We start from the raw sequence: 24,513 nt of genomic DNA, 5'->3' as shown, positions 1-24,513 counted from the left end.
AATCCACAACAAGGTATGCATAAATCTTTTTCTTTACTTACTTCATTATAATTTGGATACAATGTGTTTCCTTTAGAATCTGCTCCAATGCGAATTGTTTGGTAATAGGCTTTACTAGATCGGCAGTCCAAAATCAACGCTAATGCTTTCTCTCTAGTTTACATTGTTAATAAATTAACTGCACCATTTTTTCTCTAATTTTAATATTTGCCTCACAATCTTAAATGTAAAATTGTAAATTTGAAGAGTGAGGTGATTACAATTCACTAAGAAAATTTATTACCCTTAGCATTTTTGAAATTTTTTTTAATAAATAAGATAAATTTAAAATGACTATGGTATTCAGGTTAATGTATCTTAGCATCGCTAAACCTTTTTTTCTCTTTTAGTTTCGAAATAAGTGAGTAAAATAATTCCTCTCTTTCAATAGCTTCATTTATTTTTCTGCTCTCCTCTTTTTGTTTTTTCAGAAGCTTGGGTAGTATGGAATTTGCACCTGGTGGTCACAAGTCCATTCCTTTAATTTTTATAAAATATCATACATAGATTTTGAGAAAAAGAGGGAAAAGCCAAGCCCGAGTTTTAGCCTTTGTCTAGTTTGTCTGTTTCAAAACATACATTGCTTGTTTGTAGTTCTCTTTCTAACTAGATTTTGTAATGCAACTCACATCTATCCTTGCGTCTATTTACTTTATTCCAATTTTTGTTAAACTATTTAGAAAATATATTAAAATCTATGTCAGAAATCCCTGTAACTTAATAAATATCACGGTCGGTAACTAATTTGATTAGGTTATTTTCCAAAGCATGAAACATTTTTCGAGTAATTTCTTTATTTTTCATAATCATTGGTAGTAGAATATTTTAAGTTAAAAAATTATAATAATAGTTTTTTAAAGGTTTAAAATAGTATTTGTATTTTACATAATTAAAAACATAATTGATAATTAACTAGAATTTGTTTAAGTTTATAAATAAAAAAAACCTTAAAACTTAATAAAAAGGAATAGAACTCAATTTTATTGCTTCTTGTAGTTTCTGTTATTGCAATTAAATGTTTAGAGTTCATACTTAATAATAATGTGCTTTGAACAATTAAAAATGACAAACGAGTTGTATGTTTAAAACCTGCTAAACTTTAATTAGCACAACTTTGCGCAAGATATTTTTATTGAGAAGCCTTCTACAATATTAAGACGCTGTAAAAAAATTAATCTTACAGTGGGTAAACGTGGGCAAAAAAAATCTTCAATCATTTATGGTAACTTTTTATTACATTTTGTGATACCTTTATCTTTAACTTAACAGAGATCTTTAATCATATTTAGAGTTAAAAAAAAAGTCCTAAAATTCAAGATTATTTTTATTTGTTAAGTTTTCTAAAACAAAGCCTGCACCCTGATATTGATTATACAAAACTTTAATTAAATTTAAAAAAAAACTGCGTTTACGAGGTAAAATTTAATTTTATGAGTATTTTCTTTTCTTTTTTTTTTAAAAAAAGTTTTTTAAATGGACGAGCATGAAAACTTTCATGGGACTTTCAAAACAAAAACTAAAATATTTAAACGACAGATTTTTATTATTGCGGGTTATTTATTTTAAAATATTGCAATAAAATGTCTCCACAAATACTTATTTTCGGCATTTATGCCGATCTCTGGCCCACTGTGCAATACTGAGGGCATTCCAAACCATCTTTTGCTTTCAAATGCTATTTATTTGAAAATGTTGCAAACTACATGGGTTAGCTTTAAGAACCAATATGCAATAACCTTAAACTTAAAAGTTTTTAACAATTTATATAATTTATATATAGCAGTAAATACGGTATAGTTCTGAAAAACTATTAGGTAGTTTTATTTTTATTCTTTTCTAGCTAAATTATAGGATTAATGGGAGCTTAGAGTGAAATAAATCAATTCAGGTTGTTAATGCTCTATTGATATTACTAAGTAAATTATAAAACTGGTTTGAAAAGTCTATTGCATGAGAACCACAATATAGTCAGGTTTCATCACCTGTTTTATAGTTTGTTACAATGGCGGTCTTTTTTATGTCTTAAAGATTTAAAAACCGTTCAAAAAACAAAGTACTTTTTTAAAATCTTAATTTATCAAGATAATATCTCAAAGATTGTAGATTTTATTATTAGTAAAGTTTTGTAAATGGATAACTACTATAATAGAAAAAAATTTGATAAAAAAGTCTTTTTTGTTACAACTACTTGATTTTCAATGTGATTGTTCTTTTCAGTTTTATTATTCTATACGCTTTTTAACATTTGTTTTAATTTTAACAAACCTGCACGTGCCTTTAAATAATAAAAATAATACACATGCCTGTGTATTTTAATACATTAAAATAATACACATGCCTCTGTATTATTTTAATATTTATTATTTTATTTTAGTTGATGGATATAATTACTAATTAATAACTACGGTTAGTACTTGTTGGTTATTCAGAACGCTTTTCTAAAATTTTCTTTTTCTTAAATGGAAATTAATGTCAAGACTTTAAATATTCGATGTAGGCTTTGTGGATATTTGTATGGAAAAAAAAATACGTTATTTGAAATAACCAAAAAATAAAAATGGAAAGTTGTTCCATGTAATGCTGTCATATGAGTAAAAAAACATTCATCTGAATAAATTATACTTTTATGATTATATTTTGATGAATGCTATCGTTGTTAGAAGGTAAAAAAACACAGCAAAGACCTAAATTTTGCAAAATAATTTAAACAAAATAAAAAGCTTATTGCTTTTTCTGATATAATTAAAAAAAAATTCATCATTTTTTAATGATCAAAAATACTGGAAGAGTAGTAGTTAGTGCCACTAACTACTACTCTTCCAGTATTTAGACTGTTTGCAATGAATGGGTATCTGTTCATGTTTTATTTGAATATCAAAGATTTTATTCTGCTGAGAAAGTAGTACCGATTTGTCAATAAAAATATTTCTATTGACCTGGTTTTACCATAGTCATAAAATAAATGTAACAAAAGAAGTCTCCTCAAAAAAAAATTTCAATACGGCTACTTTAATAGCCACAAACATAATGAAAACAAACTTAGTATAAATTTTTAAATTATGCCAATACAAAAGTTATGCCAATACAAAATATCACCTCCGGTTATTTTAATTATCTTTTCTTCCTCTGTCTCGCACACACAGATTAGGTATTGACTGTTCATTAACAACATTTAAATTGTTGAATATAAACAATATCTTTCTTTTTTTTTCTTTCCGTCTTTCTTTTTTAAAAAAAATCTGTCATAAGAGCACCAAAACTGCAAAATTTGATATTCTTAAAAAAAACTCCTTCATTTGCATATTGCCCCACTCTCCAATAAAGGTGTGTGCATTAGTCTAACCAAGGCTCTGAATATATTTCTTGATAAGTAAATTTTTAAAAAATTTTAAGAAAACTAATAAAAACTAAAACAACAATGTCTAAGTAAGAATATCTCACAATTTACATCTTAGCAAAACCAAAAAACATAAAACATCCATGTTTTTTTTATTAATTTGCGGGTAGGGTCTTTAAGTCTTTACCCAGCAAACTCTCCATGCTTGGTCTATGCATGGGACTAATTGGCTGATTACCAGTACCACTGCGCCGGTGATGCCGTTCATATCTTAATGGTTGGCCATGTTCGTTTTACGATCGGCCGACTGGCCGATCATGCCAATCTTGCTCGAGACTTAAACCATGTTTGTAATTGAAAAAAAATTTTGTTTGCGCATGCGTTGATTTTATAAAGACTTGACATCTTCAACTTTTGAGTAAATTTCAGTTTCTTTAATACTTTATATTGATTTCTATTTGCTATGACTTTATTGGTATTCCTTAACGAAAGATAAAAAATCTTTTACAGCAAAACAAATTGTAGTGACACATATTATTTATTTTAAAAGTAAGTATATGTTTTTTGAGGATCTTAAATCATTTATACTTTACTTTACATATTTTATACAAAATAAATAATATAACTTATATATATAACATATATAACTTATGGCAATATGTTAAATAATATCATAATAATTGATTTTAATTTGTAATTAAGTAAATGTTTTACTATATTTTATAGATCATACTATCATAGGTTATACTATCTCTAAATATGAATACGCTAATGAATATTATTATTATTAGTGCGCATAGTTACTCATAGTTACGCCTATTGTTCGTATTGTTACTTACGGTTCTGTATTCTGTAAAATACGCTATTTCTTAGTTTTTAAGTAGTTTCTAGACTTTTTTTATGCGCGGTTATATGTTCCATGCGGACTTTCGAGTGAGGTCAGCAAGCGAATTAGAGCTGATATACTTTTATTTTTAAGAAGAATTGATGTTGCTCATTGTTTAAAATAGAAATTTAAATATTCGTTTGTTTGTTGTTGGTTGTTTTTATTTTTCTAATTTTTATAGTCTGTTTTCATTTTTCCGAAGAAGTTATTATTATTCATAGATTAAGATTATTAGATTATTTATAGATTAAGATTATTTTTTGTAGAAAGAATAATAAGGATAAAATTTTATTTATGTATTTAATATGAAAAGTTAATCAAAATAAGACTATTGTTTGTGGTCATATAAATTTATATACATAAGTTTGCGTTTATTTCAATTTATTTATATTTCTCTATATCTATATGTATTTTTTATATTCTTAAGAAAAATAATAAGGAAAAGAAAAACTAAAAAAAATTCTTCTGGAATTTGTCAAAAGAATTTTGTGTTATGCTTCTTTTTAAGGTCTCCGTATTTTTGTTTCTTAGAAATTTTTGATTTTGTTCTTAAATGGTTTTATCTTTTTCATTCCAAAGTTGTGAATTGTAGTCTGCATGCTTGTTACATTAAAAGTAATTGATGCTAATAAATGATGTTTTATAGTCGTTAAAGGTTTTATTTTATAGTTGTTTATACTATGCTCAAAGTTAAAAAGTTTTTGACAAATACGTGTATGTAATGATATATGTTATATAGTTGCTTTATAAATGTGTTTATATAAATGTTTTTATAATAGTATGAAATGTATTTTATCTAATGTGTACATGATTGTTAAATAAGGTGTTTTTATATGTTATATAAAATAATTTTTTTCAATTTTATATAACATAGTTAGTATAACTATAATACCCAATATATTTGAGATAAAGATCTAGAGCAAGATTCGTCAACCTTACCAGTCATGTGGTGTTACTGCTTTAGGTATAGGTGTAGTCTAGCCTTCAATATAAATATTCTGAAAATACATAACATTATCTTTAATAATTTTTTGCGTAATATTGTTACCTTTGGCTTATCTTTATGTTAGTGTCTGTTGCTAGATATGATTAATTGGTAGTTTCATTTCTAGAACTCGCTGCTTTTGTTTCTTATTATGAATACATTAATATTATTTCTTCAAGCAGAAACATAAATAATTGACTTTTATCTGAAATAGCACAGTGAATATTATTATATATTATTACTAATATCGAACCTATTGTTTGATATTAGTAACAATTCTGTATTCTGTAAAATACACTATTTCTTAGTTTTTAAGTAGTTTCGAGACTTTTCTAAACCAAGTGCTTTCTTAAAGAAATCATGACCTTTTATGATACGAGTTAAAAATGTTTAAATAGACATTAGGTGGATAATGTTTAGTAGCTTAAAATGATAGGTAATATAAAATCTTTTTAAAATTTTATTAATTAATTAGTTAATTGTAATCTTTTTTTAAATTGTACTTTTAAATTTAAAGCTTCGTGTCATAGATGGTAATATTGAAATAATAAGTTACTATAATTCTTAGATGGGGTCTACCGTTAAAAGATATTTATGGGTAGTTTCATACTTTCACACACTTTTAATAATTGGGATAAAAGCAATGACAACATTTTGTTATAAATAAAATTTATCTATAGTGTTGTTAAAACCTTTGCTTTTGAAAAAAATGTTGCTGGCTTTTTAATAAGTGTATAATAATTTCATTTGCATGAATGAATTGTGGTTAAGGATATAATTGTGTTATTATACGCTTGTTTTTTTAAATTTAATATAGCATTAATCATTGTCATACATTTTTATTTAAATTTAAATGTTTATAAATTTAGATTATTAGAATTTTTATTATTTAGATTAGATTAGGATTTAGATTATTAGAAAATTCATGTTTACAGAATTGTTATTAATCAAATCGAGTTGTTGTACCAAGGAAATTGTAAAGGTTTATTTATAAAATGTACTATGTTATAAAGAAATTTTTGGATTTCATATGTTTTTACTAATAAATAGTTTAATATATATATATATATATATATATATATATATATATATATATATATATATATATATATATATATATTTATATATATATATATCCTTGGAGTTGCAGCAGCGTCATAGTTCGTGTGTTGGAGGGGTAGGATTTACAAACCCGCGTTAATAACCTGTTTTGTACATAACGCATTTATAAGTTTTATTATGCGTTTTGTTCAATATTTTCTCCCAACACATAAACTAAGACGCTCTCCGCGACTCCGAGGATATATGTATGTATATATATGTATGTATATATATATATATATATATATATATATATATATATATATATATATATATATATATATATATATATATATTTTTATTAGAAGCACTTTACTGTTTCTAATAAAAAGGAATATTTGTTTGTTTCTAAGTTTTTTTTATTAGAAACAATATAAATTTTAACTTTTTTTATAAGTCTTTGCTAATATGGTTGCAGGTTTTTTTTTTCACTTTAATTAAATAAACTTAAGAAAAAATAATACAGGTGTATTACTTTTGATGATGGCAAACTAATTTTATTTTGCATTTATTTGTTTTCTTTATTTTGTAATTTTTCGAATAAGATTTTTTTAGTTATTTGTTAAGTTTTTTTATTTTATTGTTAACTTTAGACTAGTTAAACAAAGAAATTATGAGTGTTGCTTTGATAAATATGTTTAATGAAAATGATGACATTGAAATGGTTGATAGGCTAGATGAAGTTTTGTATTTACAAGACAATGTAGGTCTTGTAAATACAAAACTCTAACCACTGCGCCACGGCTGCTCAATGTTTGAGCAGCCGTGGCGCAGTGGTTAGAGTTCTGGCTCAGAACCCAGAGGTCCTAGGTTCGACGCCAGCTCTAGCCCAACAAGCGACATTGGTACGGAAGGAGGCGTGAACTTCCTGTTAAATGCTCTCCCGCGGTGCTCTGTGATAAGACCGTAAGGACTTCTGGGAGCACCTAAAATAACTACAAAAAAAAAAAAAAAAAATGTAGGTGCTATAAGGCGTGTTGAAAATAATCGTAGACGAAATGAAAGAAATAGACTTAAGCGAGATGAAATTAATAATTTACAAAATGAAAGAAATAGGCATATTCAAGATGAAGTTAATCGTCGCCAAAATGAAAGAAATAGGTATGATTGAGATAATGCTAATTGTTGCCATAATGAAAGAAATAGGTTTAATCAAGATAATATTAATCGTCACAAAAATGAAAGAAATAGGATAAATCGAAGCGAAGTTAATCATCGCCAAAATGTAAGAAGATCTGTTGGACAAGGACGAACGTATTCTATTGCAAGAAGGAATGCTATTCCAGATTATCATTATTTAGGAGAAATGAAGTAAATTTGTCAGCACTGTGGTGCTAAGAAATTTCCAGATGAAACAGATTTTCTATGTTGCCACAGTTGTAAGGTTATTACTTTTACTTGCAACGCAAAATGGCGTGAAAAAACACAAAATTTTTATCCAGGTCAGACTGCAAAGATAGACCAGATTTGATCACTCGAATATTTTAATATTCAAGTTAATAACCTCCTAAATGATATATTCAAACATCGTGTATTAGGCAAAGTTGTAACAAATGTTTAGGTTATTGAGTTTCAAAACATGGTTTGCCGCATATCCACATTTTACTACATTTAGCCAATGATGATAAACTTGAAACAACACAAGATATCAATAATTTAATATGTGCAGAAATTCCAGATCCGGTTGTTAATCGTGAACTTTATGATATTATTAAAACTTGCATGATTCACAGCCCATGTGGGATACTGAATCCTAATTCTCCCTGCATAAAAGAAGGTGTGTGCATCAAAAATTATCCTAAAGAATTTAATGTCAACACAGTCGCCGTTCACAATGGTTATCCACAATATACACGTCGTGATGATGGGTTGGTTACCAATATTAAAGGCAACAATGTAGATAACCGTTGGGTGGTATCTTACAAGCCTTGGTTATCTAAGAAATATCAAGCCCACATTAATGTTGAAGCTTGCATGTCTGTAAAGGCTGTTAAAAATTTGTACAAATACATATACAAAAGGCATGATTGCGCAAATGTTTTAATAAATGAACAGGTTAATCACAACAAAGTAAATACTTTTTTAGATTGTCGTTACGTTAGTACGCCTGAGGCTTTGTGGCGAATATTTGAGTATCCTATAAGTCATATGTCACACACTATTATCCGTCTTAAGGTTCATCTTCCTGAGAATCAGATTGTGTATTTTAGAGAAGGACAAGAACAAGTGGCTTTATATAGTGCTGCCCAACGCGATAAACACGGCATGGTTTAAATTAAATTCTGAAAATGAAGGAACACATCGCTATTCATATGTAGACATTACATATAACTTTGTATTTGATGATAAACATTGTAAATGGAAGGTTAGACAAAGAGGTGGAAATAAGGTGATAGTAAGAATGACAAAAAGTTTTAAAAGGTTGCAAGATGACACTGAATGGCAGAATACTCTTTCTGATGCAGTTTTAACGCGAATGCCTAAGCAAATAAGACAGCTGTTTTTAGTTATTTTAACCTTTTGTGAACCTGAAGACCCTTTGCATCTTTGGAATACATACAAAGCTTTTATGATGGAGGATTTCAATCATCGCCAAGTTCCTTTTATATTAGCTGAACAAGCTACTCTTCGTCAAATCGAAAAGATTATTAATCAAAATGCTATCTGATTATAATTTACCTGTTGTAATTGAGTTCATAGATTTTAATCTAGAAAGTTTAATGTTCAGCAATCAATTGACGAAGCTAATAGAATGAGAACGCTTCTTAATGTCAACCAATTAAATGTAAGTAATGCTGTCCTTGCTGCATTGAACGAGCAACCAAGTGTAGAAAATCAACATTCCAGATTGTTTTTTATGAATGGACCAGCTGGTAGTGGAAAAACGTTTACGTATAATTAATTGGTTGCTGAAACCATAAGTAGGGGTTTTAAATCTGCTACAGCTGCATGGACTGGCATAGCAGCAACTCTTCTTACAAATGGATCTACATTGCATGGTTTATTCAAACTTCCTGTCCCAATATTGGATAACAGCACATGTAATGTAACCCCTAACTCTATACATGGACATTTTTTAAAACAAGTTAGTTTACTTTTGCTTGATGAAACATCCATGATACCTTAACATGCCTTAAATGCAATTGATAGGTTTTTCAAAGATGTTTGCAACAACAACTTTCCGTTCGGAGGAAACGTCATTCTTTTTGGTGATGACTTCAGGCAAATACTGCCTGTTGTGAAAAGAGGACAACCAGCTGAAATTGTAGAATCGTGTATAAAATGTTACTTACAGTGACAATGGGTGCAGAAATTTACATTAACTGAAAATATGAGAGTACATGATGGGGAAAGAGAATTTTGCAATGGCTATTAAAATTTGGTAGTGGAACAATGCCTGTCAAAGAAGAGGGTTCTTTTAAAGGATGCATTGAAATACCTTATCAGTGCATTATAAGAGAAAATGTCTCTATTGTTGAAAAGATTTTTGGAGATGCTGAGCAAAATGAATATTCTAAACGTGTCGTTTTAACACCCACTAGTGTGGATTCATTATCAATTAATGAAGAAGTGCTTCAATGTCTACCGGGTGAAGTCAAAATTTATTTAAGTGCTGATCAAATTGAGACTGATGGCATTAATGAAAGACTTTCCTGTTGAGTTTTTGAATAGCTAAACTCCTTCAGGTATGCCTCCTCATTGTTTAAAATTGAAAATCGGTTGTATAATTATGCTACTTAGAAATTTAGATCTCAAAGCTGGGTTATGCAATGGCACTCGAATGAAAGTTTGCGCTCTTCAAAATAGTTATATTGATGAATAGGTTTTGACAGGTGTTTCCAGTGTAAACGGGTATTTGTTCCTCGAATTCAGTTGGCTTCATTAGATTCCAATTTACCTTTTGTTCTGAAACGTCGTCAGTTTCCTGTAAGATTGGCATATTCAATGACATTTAATAAAAGTCAAGGTCAAACATTTGACAGAGTTGGTGTATATCTAAAAAAACCGTGTTTTTCTCATGGGAAACTATATGTTGCATTTTCAAGAACTAGAGCATTTAATAGTTTGTTTTTCAAAATTGATAAACATACCATTCAAGGTACGGTTGTGGAAAAATGTTACACAAATAATGTTTATTTTCTAATGTTCTTAATTTATAGTCTAGGTTTTCACATTTCTAAATGTTTATATCTTGCAAGCACGAGCTGTATGATGTATGTAATGACTTTTACTTATTAATTATACTTTAATATATCAATTGTACTTTTTATTTATCATTTGTCCTTTGTTTTGTTTAAACATTTGTTTCAAAATTCCATATAAAATTCTAAATGTCTCATTAAATAATTAGCATAAATTTCGAATTATTTAATAAATGGTTTTCAAAAATGTTTTATTTAAAAATATACATGAATTTTAAATTGTTATTAAATTATTATTGTTTTAATATTAAAAATTTACTTTTTTTATAAAAAAATATAGAAAATGCAACCAGTTTTTGTTATTTTGCCTACTGTTGTAACTGCTTTTAAATAGTTATTAGTGTTATAATTCACAGCCAAATGTGTAGAGCAAGGTCGTTAAACTAGCCAAGCAAGTGTGTCTAGTGTTAGGCGGTTAAACTAGCCAAGCAAGTGTTGTGTCTTACAGTGTATGTAGAGCTAGGCCGTTAAACTAGCCAAGCAAGTGTCGTGACTTGCAGTGTGTGTAGAGCTAGACTGTTATGCTAGCCGGCTATTCTTTATAACTAAAAATCTATTTAAAAAGAAAAAAAAAGTAAAGTAGCGAGATTGCAAACTTTGCCAGCCAAGAGCTTTAGTTAGCAGAGCTGTGAGACAGCATTTAGTGCTAAAAGGTGTTTGGATCGTCTATAAGTTACGTAACGCAAACTTATACAATAAAACAAAAAAGTTCAAAAGTTTTCCCTCGCAGAGTTTTAATATTAAGATAAATTAGCGCATTAAGTTTAATGAAAATTGACGCGTAAAAAAGCTAAATATCTTCAACTTCTGTTTTTAGACATATTTTGCGTTGCGTAGTTTATGGACGATCCCGTACTGTTATATTTAATGTCTGTTGTCTAGCCATTTAAAGCTATATATATATATATAAAGCTCATGTCTGGTAATATTTTGTGTAATTTCATCCTACAAATATCTTAAGCTATTTGCAATTGCTTTGCGTAATTGTTGTGATGTTATTGTTGTAATGTTTTGTGTTGATAGACAGCTTAGCTTACCTTCCCGTGGTGTCTATCGTTAAAAATGATTACAGGTAGTTTCTCTAACTGCTTTTAATTATCCACTAAAAGCCAATATATAGCATTTGATATTACTATAGTACAATTGTTTATATCTCATTTTTTTTATCTTTAGTGTTATTAATATTTTTGCTCTTTGAATGAGATTAAGCAAGTTTCATTAAAGATAAATATATTATTGGTTTCAAAAATGAACACCATAGCCAAAGTGCTCATAAAATTAAATAGTTTTTAAAAATCTTTCTATTTTGTTCTTTTATTTATTTCATTTTTTTCTTCTTTCCTTTTTTTGATTTTTACTTATTTTTCTATAACTTTCTATTAGCATGGAATCACGTAGCTTTTTTAATGTTTAATCGTCGTCCCTATCAATAATAAATATTTTTAATTATTTTGATATGGTTTTCTTTACAATACACCAATTCAAGCCGCGTTACGGAGAATTTAAAAAAAAAACTGGATCGAGTTTATGAGGGAAATAAATCAAGTCAGCTTTATTTCTTGAGTAAACGAAGTATAAACAAACAACATAAACTAAGCCAATAATCTTTTAAACAAATATAAAACATATATAGATCAAAATAGATTATGATATAGTATGTAGTATGAAAGTTGAAGAATTGAAGTCTTATTTACGTCTTCGTGGCTTGAAGATATCTGGAAAGAAAGAAATTCTTGCAGCTCGAGTATATTGTGCAATGGAAAATAATGTTATGCCTATTAAAACAGCTGAAGAGGTAGAACATGATATAAATACTGACTACAAAAAAAAACTTTTTATTAACGGTGTTGAATTACCTGATCCTTTTAAGCTCAGTAATGGCTGGTTATCAGAAGACGAAGGCCTAACTTGTCGGCCAATATTATTATATCCTGATATACACAATTATTTAATATTTAACTCTGCTGAAATAGCCAGTAAAGACTTAAGTAACTACAAAACGTGTAAAGCCTATAGTTACTTTAAATTTGGCTGGCTTGAACCTTTATTTTACCATCAAGTTGGAATAGAAAGTAAATACTGTTATTTAAAAGGGAACTGTAGGAAATCTAAAAAAATTAATGATCCCTTTCACAAGCTATGGATTATTTTTAATAAAAAAACTGCTAAAATAGTTTCTGCACATTGTACTTGTCTAGCTGGTTTATTGCAGACATGTAATCATGTTGCTGCAACCCTCTTTCGAATTGAGGCTGCTGTTAGAAATGGTTTGACGAATGTAGCTTGTACTAGTTCAAAATCAGAGTGGCTTCCCAACCGCAGCATAGTAGCACCATCAAAAATATGTGACTTAAAATTGTTTCTTCTGTTGTACCTAAACCTGACATTTATTATATGGAAGAATTAATTGTGTCTTCAAATGTTATCAAACCTACAATTTTGACCATGGATGATATTATTGTTATGTCAGACAATAAATTTTCCTTCAGTGAAAACATGAAAACAAATATGACTCAAATAATTGTTACTGATATAGAGCAAAGGACTGTAGGTCAAAGCACAAATGAGCTTTGGTTTAACTTTCGAAAGCGAGTTATAACTGCTTCAAAAGCTCATGATGTTCTAAAAAAAATTGAAAAAATTAACATGAGCATTAAAGTTGATATGTGGTCATTACACCAAAGTATTTCAGGGGTAACATTTGTGAACCCAGATATACCTGCATTAAAGTATGGGAGAGCAATGGAAATTGAAGCAGCAAAGCAGTTTTTTGAAGTGATGAAATCTCTTCATCAAAATTTAACTGTAAATGAATGCGGATTATTTTTAGATGTTGAAATGCCCTATATAGGTGGAAGCCCTGATAGAGTAATCAGATGCTCATGTTGCCCACCAGCTTGTTTAGAAATAAAGTGCCCATTTTCAATTAACCATACAACACCACAAGATCCAAATAAATCTCTTCCTTATGTTAAAAAAAATTTAAATAACAAGTTTGTCATTAATAAAAAACATAGATATTATACTCAATGTCAGATTCAAATGGGAACTGCTAAGATGAACAATTGTTATTTTATGGTATGGATAGCTCATGGGTATATAATTGATAAAGTTGCATTTGATGAAGCTAGCTGGTTGAGTATGAAAGTTGATTTTTTTAAATACTACAACGATCATTACGTAAAAACTGTCTTTGTAGATTTTTCTATTAACTGATTGGAACAAAATTGTAAAATCTTTTTTTTTAATTATAAAATCCTTCTTATATTTAAATTGGTATTTTTATTGAGTTTAGAAAAAGAAACACTAACTTATTGTCTTATTATAAGATCCAAATAATGGTGTACAAATATTTAGGTAAAGAAAATACTGAAAATCAAAATGGTTATTCAAGCTATTTATAATAGTAAAAAGCAGTAGTAGTGTGAAACATATATATTCATTAAAAGTGCACGGTGGTGTCTGGCATCCCTTACAAGTAATTAAAAAAATTTACAATTTTAATACTCTCGCGTGCTTACTATTGAGTCCTTAATACAAGGGGAGGGAATTAGAGTGTGGGTGGGAATTTTAGTCCAGATCTTACAGACTGGAGTGTTTTATTAAAAAGTGGATGGGAAAATTTAACAAAAATCTCAATCAAGACTCAAGAGTAATTGTAGAGGGGCTTTTAATAATTTTCAGAAAATTTTCCTACCTACAAATCTTATTAATTTTTACTTGCTGAAATGTCAAAAATGTTGAAATGTCAAAAATAAGAAAAATATTCAGTGTAAACCGGCCTTAAAAAATGGAAAAAAAATAATATCATTCACAGATAAAAAATAAAACTTTCAGTGTAATCAGATTTAAAAAATTGTCAATCTATAAAAAAATCATGTGTGTTGTGTAAAACAAAAAAATTGCCATCTGACCTTTAATTAAGATTCCCCTGTTTATTAGATCTGGACTAAAATTTCCCCACCCCCTTGTATTAAGCACGCGTGACTAATACTAAATTAAAAATTATGTTTTAAACTTTTAAGCTTGAATTATTTTTTTTATTAAAGCAGGTTTAAATTGCATAAAGCTGCACACGATAAAATAATATCATCCATATGATGAAGCATAGAAATGGGTAATACATTTTTTAAGATTCGAAAAGTTTTTATTCGGTTTATGGCCCTTTCAATGTGAATTCTTAAGTTCGCAACATCAGTAGTCTTCTTGCATTCAGTTGCAGTCATTTGACTCTTTACTCTTGCACCTGGTGAAACTGATAAACTGCAATAACGGAATAATAGTTCTTCTCTTATTTGAAATCCTCTGTCTGCCATCACCTCGTCGCCTCTTTCCAACAGATTGTAAAAACCACTGTCACTTGTAATAAATTTATCTGATGCTCTTCCACCGTAACATTTAGATAGAAACGTTATGTACCCATTTGGTGCTATACCAATTAATACCTTGACAGTGTTGTGGTGCTTGTAATCAGACCAAGTCACTGCTTGGTTGTAAAGGGACTTTGGACGTTCAATAAATATTTTAAAACAATCAAGAATCACTCTACACTTGTGATGCTTTGCTTTCACAAAGGACTCTGGTAAGTTTTTTTTTATGACTTCACTTGGGAGCCAAACAATAATAGCATTTCCGAGAATATAAGCAGTAATTCTAATAAAAGTGGTAAATATATTAGAACACAAAGCTTTTGAAATGTCAAAACGATCAGCAATATCTTCATTTAATAAACCTAAGCGCAACCTAATAAGTGTCATTAAAAATTCTTCTTTGTGTGATAACAGTTTACATTTAGATATAGATTTTAGTTGTTTAACTTTGCTACGTGAATGTTTTGGGCCTCTCCAATAACGAATGGAGGCTAAAAATGGTTTTAACAAACCAAAAATAACATTAAAAATAGCAATCGAAGATATACCAGTATAAAAGTTCATTCTTTTATCATTGTTAACTAATCTCCAAGAGAATTTTTGTTTAAGCTTGACTGTTTGTTTTATTTTTGACTTTTTTAATTGATTAGTAAGGCTATTTACCTTACTAACATAAGAGGTGATAAGTGAATATTTGTATTCACATGAAGTACAATAGTTAAGTTGTGGTAAGCTCAATGAATACGTATGGTCTGATAATATAGGTGATAAAACATCAGCATTAAAACTAAGACTTGAAAACTCTGTGACAATACTTTTTTCAGTCAACAAAGGTTCTACAGGTTGCATTTTACTAGAACATGGTAAAGAAGTGATTGGGTGCTTCATTAAAGTTCTTCTAGGTTTTTTTTGTTCAGGTTGATAAAAACCCATATTTATTGTTGGATTAGGGTTCATAACAGTTGGAATTTTATCAACAAAATGATCAGAGCATACTCTATCTGCAGTTCCTGGTTTCCATGCACTTCCTTTTTTATTTCCTTCTCGTCTAAGCTGACTAATTCATTGTTCTCTTTTTATGCTATTTCTTTTAAAACTAGGGAAACAATACATTCGAAATGGTGCCTCACATCCACATTCGGAGAGTATCTTCCCTTCGTGTTGAAAACACGTTTTATCTTTCAACTTTTCTAGCTTATAGGAACTATTGGTACATCCTATAACAGCAAAGTTAATTTTCATCTTATATATTTTATTACTAATTCGCAACTGAGAAAATAAATATTTACCCTTCTAAATTCGTTCCAGGACTTTTTCATGCGCGATATTAATAATGGCAGAAGTTCGCTTGAACTCGCGTATTGGCTATGCTTGACTCTTCGGTCCTGAAGATAGCGGCTATTATAACTCATTTTGACATCTGCCTTCAACGTTAATTGTTCTTTAAGAAAAATATGTTTTATATAGACTTTTTTTAAATATTTTTTTTACATATTTAACTATATAATATGTAAATAAATTTACTTTTTGTGTATGTTTGTAAAAAAATTTATTAATAAAGTGAACACAACTGTTCTATATATGGTTTTAACATCTCTTTTATAGCCTTTTCAGCTCATTAGGCCGGGTGAATAAAAAAAAGCAATTGCTTTTATTCAACGCTTTTAGACTAATTGCTCACCTTTATGTAAAAATATTTATCGATTTTGCTCTAATTTGTATTAACGTAAAGCGTAACAATTACTTCAAAAATGTCAAGTAAAAGCAATTGCTTTTTCTATCAGCCTGACTTATACAAAAATTAATAAAAAGTTTTGAATAAAACTAATAATTTTGACGCAAAGTAAAGACAAACGCAAGACAATATATATTCCGGGCATTTTTCGCTAAATATTTTCTAAAAATTTTTCGCTAAATAAATTTGGATTAGATGAATGCTGATATAAATATATGTCAATATAAAGTAAATCAACATTTGTTTATGGTATTTTTTTTTAATTACTAAATAAGACATGGATGATCTATGCATGTAATTCAAGTCATATTTTTAACAAAACGATTTTGTGATTTACGCATTTAATGTTCGAACGTTGCGGAATAAATGGTTAACTGTATCTTTAATGAAGCTCACAGTTTTGTTTAACTAAGAAAAATAAAAGTAAGCGCAACTAAAAAAGTAATAATAAATTTATATTTCGTTAGAGAAAACAAATAGAAATTAAATTATTAATAATTTATTTACTAAAAACCCGTATTACGGGTTGCCTACTGCTAGTTTAATAATGAATGTTGTAATAGGTTAAAACATTCAGCAAATGTTTGATGAATGATTGATGGATTTTTAGTTGTCTCAGTTTTTCTTTAATTTAATATATATTATCTTTACGGTTACAATGTTTTTATTGTATTAGTCAAGCATTACATAGTATTGGATTTTATAGCTTATACTCATTTTTACAGGGTTTTTTTAATATTATATTCCTTTGTTTACTTCACTTATTTTTGTTTTGGTTACAATTACATATCTATTTTACACGTTTGACCTGACGTTCATTTTTTGTGACTGGGTTTAAATCAAATGCAGATTAAACATTGCCTTTCATTTATGTCAATAAATGTAGAATCATAATCGTTCTCATCATTATTATTATTATTTGTTCAGTTTTTTTAAATATTTTTACGTACATAAAAAGCGGCGTGATTGAGTCAATTGTTAGAATTAGATATGAATAATGATGTTAGGTTAACAATGTAATCAAGAACGATAAATACTAATAATGTAAAAAGGTAAAATAATGATAACACAATATTGTGAGTGAGTTAGTTTTTCAATCTATAGATAATTTATAATATATAATTATATTGCTACTGTTTAATGTAAGTTAAGTGCTTTAACATCTATTTATTATTAGAAGTTAGGTGCAAAACTGTTTAAATGACTGTTATATCACCTGGCGTGTCGATAGGAGAAAAATCGTAGGTTGAGTATTTTCAAGCGAAGACATCAAATGAAAACATGAAATAGTTATGATGATCTTCCTTTATAATTTTGCTTTATTTCTTTGTAAGTTAAACGTGTTTAATGTATTGAAATTTTTTATTGAAATGCAGAATATTTATAGTTACAGTTGTGTTGATCAAGTGGGTTTATATTCTTAAGATTATTTGAATATATTTTTGTAATTTTTATATGTAGTATTTCATTGAGAGTATTTTTTGAAACAACAGGATTATTTAATGTTATCATGGAGTTAATGAGTTGTGATGTATTGGATAAACAGCGTAAGATGTTTTTTTCATATTGCATACCAAGAAATCTCATTGATGCATTTTCATAATTTTTATATGTAGTAATTCATTAATTGTATTTTTTTAAACAACACGATTATCTAATGTTATCATGGAGTCAAAGAGTTGTAAAATGTTTGATGAACAACATAAGATTTTCCTTTTAACGTTACGTATAACGTTACATATACCATATAACGTAACGTTACGTATAACGTTGCATATACCATACAACGTTACATATACCATATAACGTTACATATAACATATAACGTTACATATACCATATAACGTTACATATACCATATAACGTTACATATACCATATAACGTTACATATACCATATAACGTTAAATATACCATATAACGTTACATATACCATATAACGTTACATATACCATATAACGTTACATATACCATATAACGTTACATATACCATATAACGTTAACGTTATATTGTAGCCCAAGAAACTTTATATGTTTTTATAATTTTTATATGTATTATTACATTGAGAGTATTTTTTAAAAACAACATGATTATCGATCGTAACCATGAAGTCAATGAGTTGTGATTTATTGGATAAACAACGTAAGATATTTTTTTTATATTACATCCCAAGAAATTTCATTGATATAGAAACTGAATTAAAAAAGTAAAAGAAAACAATAACAAAAAAATCATCAAGTGTATATATAAACTCTTGCTGAATTTTGTTTTTTTGTTTTCTTTTTTTTTTTTTTTTTTCTTATTACTCATAATATGTAAAAATATGTATTACTTAATTAATGTAGAAGATATAAATATTTTTTGTTATATATATATAAAGGCGATAATAAATTTATACTTTATTTTTTTGTGCATTGGGAGGCTCATGGTCTTAAGAGAGAGAAGGGAGGGGGCAATTAAGCATTTTACCAAATCCGCTTCCTCTTTTTTCTTTTTTTTTTTATTTTTTTTATGTTAGAAACATAAAGACAAGTGACTAGGTAAATTTTATTGCCAAATTGTGCCAATTACACATATATAAAATTGTATCTTAAATAAATATGAAAAAGTAAAACATACTTATTTAAAAATAATAATGCATTAGAAATTTTTTTATAAATCTTTATTATTTATTTCAATAATTTCTTCTATCAGTTTCTGAAATTTTATATATGCAACCATTTGTTGTAGATGGCGGATCAATGGTACATAAAGCATGATTTAATGGGACCCAACTCATAGCTTTCCATGCGGATAATAAAAAAATTAGGCTGGGATCATGTGGATGCATAAAATGAGTTTTATAATCTCCTTCTTTTTTATCTTTTTTTGCTTATAATTTCAATCCACCAAAAATTTTCATAAATGCAATCTACATAATTCATATGATTATAAATAACCTGCAGAACAACCAGCTCATTTGGTATCTGCACAAGGTTAAATGTCTAAACATCAGTTTGTTGACTCATCCTTGTAAAAGAAATTGTACATTTATTAATTGGTACAAAATGGTGAAACCATCTTGTTTCTGGCAAGGTTCTTTCCATAGTAAACCTTGGTTGTAATGATGATTGAACTCAATTTATTTCTGCTTTATAAACCAAAATGAATTGAGTGTTATTTATATTGGTTACACAAAATTGAAACAACTTATCTACATTTAAAATCTGTCTAGTCCCTGTCCTTTTTAAACTGGCTTGTACAGTTAGTCTTTTTACTGTGCCCCCAATAACACCACAAGCAGATTTACCATGGCTTGGGGCAAAAAAAAACAAATGTATATGTGTATGTGTATGTGGGTGTGTGTATGTGTGTATATATATATATATGTATTTATATAGATTATTAGTTGTAGAATAGATATATAAGAGTTTGTGTTACTATAGTAGTGGAATTCTGTTTGAATTTTCGAGATTATCTAGTTACAATAAACTGTTATTTTAAAATACATGTGATTGGACTTCTAGTATTCACGTCTAACTTACGTTACAACAGTTTGAATGACTTTCAACCAATTTAATACTAACAACTCATACCATCAAGACATTTCATTACAGTAGACACACACAAGTACACAGCATTGAATGTCTACATTACATACACATCTACTAGACTCAAAACAGTTCACAGCTCTTACTGACCCTCGTTATACTGCAACAAAGCACTGCACTTATCGACACTCATTTCAACAAAAGTGACTTACAATTGTATGCAAGTTGTACTGAGCCCCACCAATTGCCCTCTGGTCTCAGTGTCAATTCAGAAGTCTGTGGCAATCGTCCTGACAGGATACTCTGAGAATAGTCCTTTTGGGATAACACAATGGGATACCTTGACGAGATACCCTGGTGTATACCCAGAGTGGAACTTCTTTTGGGATGCCTGTCTGGGGCGAGAGTTGGAGGTCTTCTTGTGTTCATACTGTACCATAGGACATGAATCCATACTGTACTCGAGATGTCCATGACACTCTTAAATCGAGAATCCATGTTTACCACCCTAATAATACAGACCACATGATAACTACTTATAAAACGAATAATTCTGCTCCATCACTGATACTGTCTACACAATTTTATAGAACAACAGGAAATGACTCTTGTGTTTCTCAACTTCTAGACTACCACAACTTCTGTGTTTTGCTGTTTTTTTAAAATAATTTTTGTTACTTTTGTGATTAACCACATGTGATCAGTGTTCAATTATCTACTCCTCATGACTATCTTTTTCTTCTAATTCAATCGTTTCAACTTTGCTACATTTTCAGTTAATCTATTAGGCTTTATACACCTAATCCAACTTTACTACACTTCATGACTTTCAACAACACTTTCAAATAACAGCGTGTAATAAATATCTTTCCATAACGCACTTATTTCTCTTATATGTCCCTTTTACTGCTACCAAGATGTTCCATAACTCTATACATACTTAACGTATTATAGGACTCGTTGTTTGTTGAGCGACACCTACAGAAGGCTTTAGAACACGCTACAGGCATTGCAAACCCTCGAATCAACATGGAGCGCGAGAAAATGTTCAAGATAATGAATGGAGACTGTTTCTATCCAATGACAAACTGGCCACTCGATATCCAAATAATATTTTGGAACAAAGTCACCTCAGACCTGGAAACTTTTAAATTGACAATATTTTTCCTAGGGAATGGTTGCTCGCCATTTGTCTTATTTACATTCCTCATTCTTGGGTTCAAAAGAGACCCACCCAAATTTAATAAACGAATTTATCAAATAAAATGGATTACGAAGAACTTAGAATCACATAGCAATAGATGGTACTACTTTGACATTCACTACAACCATATGAGATACCTCAATCTACAACCTCTCCCTTACCAAAAACCAAACCGCGACACTATTTTCGACAATATCTGAAGGACGAAGAGCGGACACGAATCTTTATAAACAATACATCTTACGGAATAATATAACACGAACCTGTAATTTTTAAATGATGTATATGCTTATTTAAATGTGTAAATATCAGAATATGTTAATACTGACTCATTTAATAACTATTTAACCCTCACTTTTAATGAAATTCATCGCATGATGACACACCACACAGTTGCCAAGCATATACCACACTTCTGTACTTACTAACATGTCTTATACATACACTTTAATATTTTTTCCCCTTGTTTATATCTCTTATATAAGTATTTATATGCAATTATTAACTATTATTCAAATTTGTACACATACCATAATACCACTAGTGTGGCACTCATAAAACAAATGACAGCCACACCAATAATTCTCATACCACTTATATGTAGGACAGAAACAGTCAAATACATACAATACAAAAATGATACACACTATTACTTACCTTTAGGACAACGAACGAAAACTCACTCCATCAAATGAGAGAAGAGCAATTGGTCCATTCAGCATGAGAACCCTTTTCCCACCAGGCGAAAACTTCAGACATGACAGGGACTTTAAACGATGGGTGGACAACGAAAAGAAAAGAATGCTGACAGCACTGACTGACAAAATGATAACAAACATATCTGACCACGTACTGAAAAATGAAGAAAAGGAAGCACTTGGAAAAGGATTGAAGTTTATACCCAACTCACATAAAATAGGAAGAGAAGTATACGAGGCTAGTATGGAGAAATTCAAAAGAAAACTACGACTCAAGACGTTCTTCAAGGAAAGAAAGGAGCAGAAGAGATTGGTATTCTACAAGAAATCCAGTTGGACACCTCCAGAAACAGAGAATCGAAACATACTCGAATATTTTGGTAAGATAGACAGAGATCTAGAGGAGATGTGGAACAGAGAGATACCGAAAAAGAGAAACAATCTGAAACCAGAGGTATGGCGGGCACTGAAAAACTTACAAAACAACCGAGACATTGTTATCAAAAAAACTGACAAGGGGGGTGGTTTCTGCATCATGAACAAAACAACTTACGAAGAGAAAGTGAATGAATTGCTAATAGACAGAACAGTATACAGAGAGCTCCAGACTGACCAAACGAATAAGATTGTGAGAGGAATTACTGACATGTCAAAATACATGCTTAAACTTCACAAAATTAACGAACAGACTGCAGATTTCCTTCTTCCCCACGAACCATGTAGACCACCACTATTTTACGGACTTCCAAAAATTCATAAACCTAACATTCCGCTACGACCAATAGTCAGCGCATGCAGCGGACCAACGGACAATCTATCAGAATACCTGACAAAATTCATACAACCACTAGTCGAATCGCTACCAGCCTACATTAAAGACAGTATACACTTTCTCAACATGTTACAAAATGTACGACTTCAATCTTCGGAATTCATCTTTGTGACGGCTGACGTGACATCACTCTACACCAACATCCCACATAGAGATGGCATAGACGCAGCATTACACTACTTGAGGCTCATACCAATACAAGATAGACCAACTGACTGCCCATCCCCGGGTATCATAGGTAACCTAATAGAAGAAATTCTATCAAACAGTACTTTTTCCTTTGGTGACAAACACTACCATCAACTGACAGACACATCAATGGGCACACGAGTTGCGCCATGCTATGCGAATTTATTCATGGGGAGGCTTGACGAACGAATCACTAACCGATTTCCGAACCACATTACTTTCTACAGAAGATTCATTGACGACATATTCTTTATTTTTCAAGGACCCATAGAAGTGTTAGATCAGATCTGTAACTACATGAACACCATTCATCCAACTATCAAATTCACTTTTAATCACTCAGCGACATCAATAAACTTTTTAGACATACTACTGTACAAAAATGAACAAGGGAACATTCACACAACCATCTACCGAAAACCAACTGACACAATAGGACTACTTCATTATGACTCACATCATCCTACACACACCATACCGGGCACCATATACAGCCAAGCTCTCAGATACTGCACTATCATTACAGAACTTAACAACCTACAAAAAGAACTTAAATACCTAACTATGACACTAGTACTTAGGGACTATCCTATGCACATCATCAACAATAACATTAAAAAAGCGCTTTATAAAACACAACATGAACTCATCAACAACAGGCGAGCGCAGGAAAATACAGAACGACTAACGATAATTACACCATATACTCCCATCGGACAACAAATCAACAGCATTATTCTTAATAACTGGAACATGATTGACCCAGACTTACAACTACAGGACATATTTCCACACAAACCACTATCAGTACATACAAACTTAAAATCTATTAAAGACTTACTAATACACACTAAACACCAACAATAATAACTGTACAAAAAAATATCAACTTTTACTTCAACCCCCCTATCAACATCATCTGAATGGAAAAACGCAAAACTTTATACGAACAAAAACTCTGGTTCATTGAGACTCTAAAAACTAACGCAAATTTGTCATCGGCGTTCCAGGCCTCGCTTGCCTCAGTCTCTTATTCAGCATAAAAGCCATTTCTAAAACCGCATGCTATTCTGTTTGAACTCTGATACAGAGCGGTGAGTTTAAAATTACTTCAATTTATTTACATTCTTTGGATATTTAGGCGGATTAAGATTCCTATCAATCTTTAAACATTTAAACATTCCCTGTATACCACTGTTTATTGATAATTCTAAATTTAACTTTTATAACAACGACAAGCGGATATTCATCATCAAGAACACATTTTACATCCTCGTCACGATTTAAACCAAAGATAATATTTACTTTCAAAATGGTAAGCACACATGTTCTTATTACTTAACTCTCTTTTATTCTATTTGCAATTATATTTGTAGACAATTTATATGTAATAATAATTATATGT

At 29.6% G+C, this 24,513-nt stretch overlaps 3 protein-coding genes across 3 annotated transcripts; 2 read left to right on the top strand and 1 right to left on the bottom strand.

Moving 5' to 3' along the window:
• Positions 1–7,346: 7,346 nt before the first annotated feature.
• LOC136091004 (uncharacterized) lies at positions 7,347–8,622 on the top strand. The gene is made up of 2 exons (XM_065817988.1): positions 7,347–7,494; positions 7,964–8,622. The coding sequence occupies exons 1-2, from the start codon at positions 7,347–7,349 to the stop codon at positions 8,620–8,622; spliced, it is 807 nt and encodes a 268-aa protein (XP_065674060.1).
• Positions 8,623–14,593: 5,971 nt separating this feature from the next.
• Positions 14,594–16,162, bottom strand: LOC136091003 (uncharacterized). The gene is made up of 2 exons (XM_065817987.1): positions 16,032–16,162; positions 14,594–15,977 (listed from the first exon to the last, which is right to left on the bottom strand). Exons 1-2 carry the CDS (start codon positions 16,160–16,162, stop codon positions 14,594–14,596), a joined length of 1,515 nt encoding a protein of 504 aa, XP_065674059.1.
• Positions 16,163–17,855: 1,693 nt separating this feature from the next.
• On the top strand, positions 17,856–23,975 carry LOC136091002 (uncharacterized). The gene is made up of 4 exons (XM_065817986.1): positions 17,856–17,896; positions 18,117–18,202; positions 18,671–18,723; positions 22,053–23,975. The coding sequence occupies exons 1-4, from the start codon at positions 17,856–17,858 to the stop codon at positions 23,973–23,975; spliced, it is 2,103 nt and encodes a 700-aa protein (XP_065674058.1).
• The last annotated feature ends 538 nt before the right edge of the window (positions 23,976–24,513 follow it).

This window comes from Hydra vulgaris, chromosome 14 (assembly GCF_038396675.1).
Source record: "Hydra vulgaris chromosome 14, alternate assembly HydraT2T_AEP".
Lineage (NCBI taxonomy): Eukaryota > Metazoa > Cnidaria > Hydrozoa > Anthoathecata > Hydridae > Hydra > Hydra vulgaris.
Note: the sequence above shows the minus strand (reverse complement) of the source record. Positions and strands in the feature narration are given on the sequence as shown.